General features: G+C 56.2%; 1 protein-coding gene across 1 annotated transcript in view; it reads right to left on the bottom strand.

Annotated features, from left to right (window-relative positions):
• Positions 1–1,667, bottom strand: part of SHMT1 (serine hydroxymethyltransferase 1 (soluble)) — a 4,140-nt gene extending 2,473 nt beyond the window's left edge. The window contains exons 1-5 of the mRNA XM_009877772.1: positions 1,575–1,667; positions 870–1,015; positions 437–552; positions 187–347; positions 3–62 (exon numbers count right to left, since the gene is read on the bottom strand). Of these exons, the coding sequence (XP_009876074.1) occupies positions 3–62; positions 187–347; positions 437–552; positions 870–1,015; positions 1,575–1,667 (576 nt within the window). The remainder of the gene's footprint in view (positions 1–2; positions 63–186; positions 348–436; positions 553–869; positions 1,016–1,574) is intronic.
• Positions 1,668–2,708: the final 1,041 nt, after the last annotated feature.

The raw sequence follows: 2,708 nt of genomic DNA, 5'->3' as shown, positions 1-2,708 counted from the left end.
GGGAAGGGGGGGGCGTTCTCCCCCAGCCGGTCGTAGTCAATGTAACCAGTCTTGGGATTGACCTAGGGGAGGAAGAGGAGGGTTCAGCCACGTTGGTGTGGGTGAAGATCAGACACCAGTTCTCTTAGGAGATACTAACACTTATGACAACTGCATCCTGGCTGCGGCTGGAGCAGCCCTCTTTACCTTGTAGGGCATGGATTCAAAGAAGACGGAAGTAGCAGAGATCTTTTTCTTGTCCGTCATGAACCCATGGGTGAGGTGGCCCCCATCGGGCAGGTCCAGCCCCATGATCCTGCCGTGGGGTTCCACCAGGGCCGTGTATACCGCAAAGTTTGCGGGTGACCCTGCAGGGAGAGTACGCTGGACCGGTTATGGGTGCTGGGAGGTGCAGAGACCGGTGCAGCCAGCCTGGCTCTCCTGAGCACCCCGTTACCTGAGTAGGGCTGGACGTTGACGCCCCACTTCTGGGGGTCGAGCCGGTACGCCTGCAGGGCTCGCTCCTGGCACAGCCTTTCCAGTTCATCTACAAACTCTGTCCCACCATAGTACCTGCCGGTAAAGGACAGGGCAGGGGTTAGAAGCAAGCTGAGTACTCAGAACGATCCTCGTGATCAAGCTGGGGAGAAACTGGGCTGATGATGTGTTTTCTGCAGCTGCTGGGACGGCAGCTGCAGCAGATGTGACCCTGCTGAGATCGTCCCATGTGTGGCCAAGGGCAGAAGCTGAGAAGGTCGGATCCTGGAGAAGCTTGGCTGCCAGTGCAAGGATGTTGCTTCCTCTGCAAAGGTGAGGTCTGGCAGCGTGGGTGGTTCCTCTCCCTCCCTGTGCTGGTTTGAGTTGGGTGGCACTCAGCCCCAGGCCCCTACCTCTGTCCTGGGTAGCCCTCAGAGTATTTGTTGTTCAAGCAGGATCCCAGAGCCTCCAGGACAGCTCGGCTAGCAAAGTTTTCCGAAGCAATTAACTCCAGCCCCAGTTTCTGCCGCTGCTTTTCCTTCTTGATGATGTTGTGCACCTTTGGGAGGTGAGAGAAACAGTTTCACCTGTGCTGGCTCTGTACAGAGACATTGATGCTCCACCATAGGGGATGCACACTTGGAGGGGCCAGGACATGGAGAGGGGCCTAGAAAGGTGCTAGAGAAGGAAGCCAAGGTCCCTTCTTGGCGCAGCCAATCCCAATCAGTTGATGTGTGTGGTCACGGGCCATGTTTGGGGTTTCTACCTGCCAGGAAGCTGCCAGGCAATTCAGCTGTCTTTTGGACTGGAAAGTCAAGGGCAACTGCCACGTGGCCTGGTGGGCCGGCTGCTCTGATGTGGACATCAGAGCTTCAGGCAGGTGGGTACGAGCAATAGATGTGGAGTTATGACCATATTATCTGCAGATGTTTGGAGGATGCCCTTCTCCTCCCCATCACACTGCAGGCAGAGAGGGCACGGAGAACGGATGGGTCGCATCAGCTCAGCCTTGGACAGTCTCGCTACCACATCCCTGGCTTGAGGAGGTCAGCATCCTCGCAGTTGTCCACGGGAAGAACAAGGTGGTGGCTGGGCAGGGGCCAGAAAGGGTCTCTCACCTCTGGGTCATTGCTGTCGAGTGGCTCCATTACCATCCTGTTATGGGAGGCCCAGAGCTCTGCGCTGGGAAGGCCCTGCGTTGAGTTTGCCATCCTATTGGGTCACCTGGCAGCAGAGAGGGGAGTTTATGGGGCAGCAGCGGGGCTGGGTGCCTTCACACTGCGTCTCTGCATGCTGCCTGCTCCCACCCCACGTCTCCCCCAGAAAGACAGGGCGACCAGCCATGGGCAGGGCCCACTGGGCAAGGAAAACACAGACAACCGTCAGGCTTCCCCTGCCAATTTAAAACCAGTTCATTCATTATAGTGTTTTCATAATTCCTGATCCTCTCCCAGTGCTGCCCTGGCTGGGGTCCCTCTGCTCAGCTCTGCAGTGCCTGGGCACATGGTAAACCCAGGCATGGACCAAATCTTATCAGTATTGTAAGCAAAGCCTTTCCCTCTCACTCCTGTATATCTACGTGTCTTAAGGCTTCTAGGAAGTGCTAGCAAACACCCTCACAGACAGCAGAGTGTCTTATCAAAACTGCTGTTTAATCTCAAGGGTGGTTAAATGCTCATACCCACAGACCTCAATTTTAATGTATATTACATTCCCCCACACGCTTCAACCTCTCGTTTGCTTTCCCTTGTGTATAGCCGAGGTCTTGCCCTGAGCCCTAGCTGAAGCAAGCCTGGCTTGTGGAGCAGGGCCCTGAGATGCAGCAGCTCTGCCTCAGCTTGACTCCATGGCATGCGTGATGCCCAGGCCTAGCAACAGCGCCCTGGCCCCTTTGATGCGACCGCTGCTCACATTATAATGCAGAGCACAAGCTCCCAGGCAGCTGTGACAGCCCAGTTTTTGCATTGGCTGAAAACAAGGCATCTTTTTACCCATTAACCCTGCAAGACCAGCGAAGGGCCGTGAGCAGGTTATTAAGCAATCGCACTTAGTTTGCTCATGCCAAGCTGCTGAAGTCCATTCGGCATAGGCCTGCTGTGCGCTGACCTCGTGGGGCAGGGCTGCCTGGCTGCTCTCCTCCCCGAGCCCGGGGTCTGGCTGGCAGGGAAAGAATCCCCACTGTCAGAAAGACTGGACCGGGATACGCAAAGTGTTGCGAGGGGAAGGGCAGGGCACAGTGCTCTGGTTTGAGC

This window comes from Apaloderma vittatum, unplaced genomic scaffold (assembly GCF_000703405.1).
Source record: "Apaloderma vittatum isolate BGI_N311 unplaced genomic scaffold, ASM70340v1 scaffold26881, whole genome shotgun sequence".
Taxonomy (NCBI): Eukaryota; Metazoa; Chordata; class Aves; order Trogoniformes; family Trogonidae; genus Apaloderma; species Apaloderma vittatum.
The sequence above is the reverse complement of the archived record's forward strand: the minus strand, read 5'-3'. Positions and strand labels throughout refer to the sequence as shown.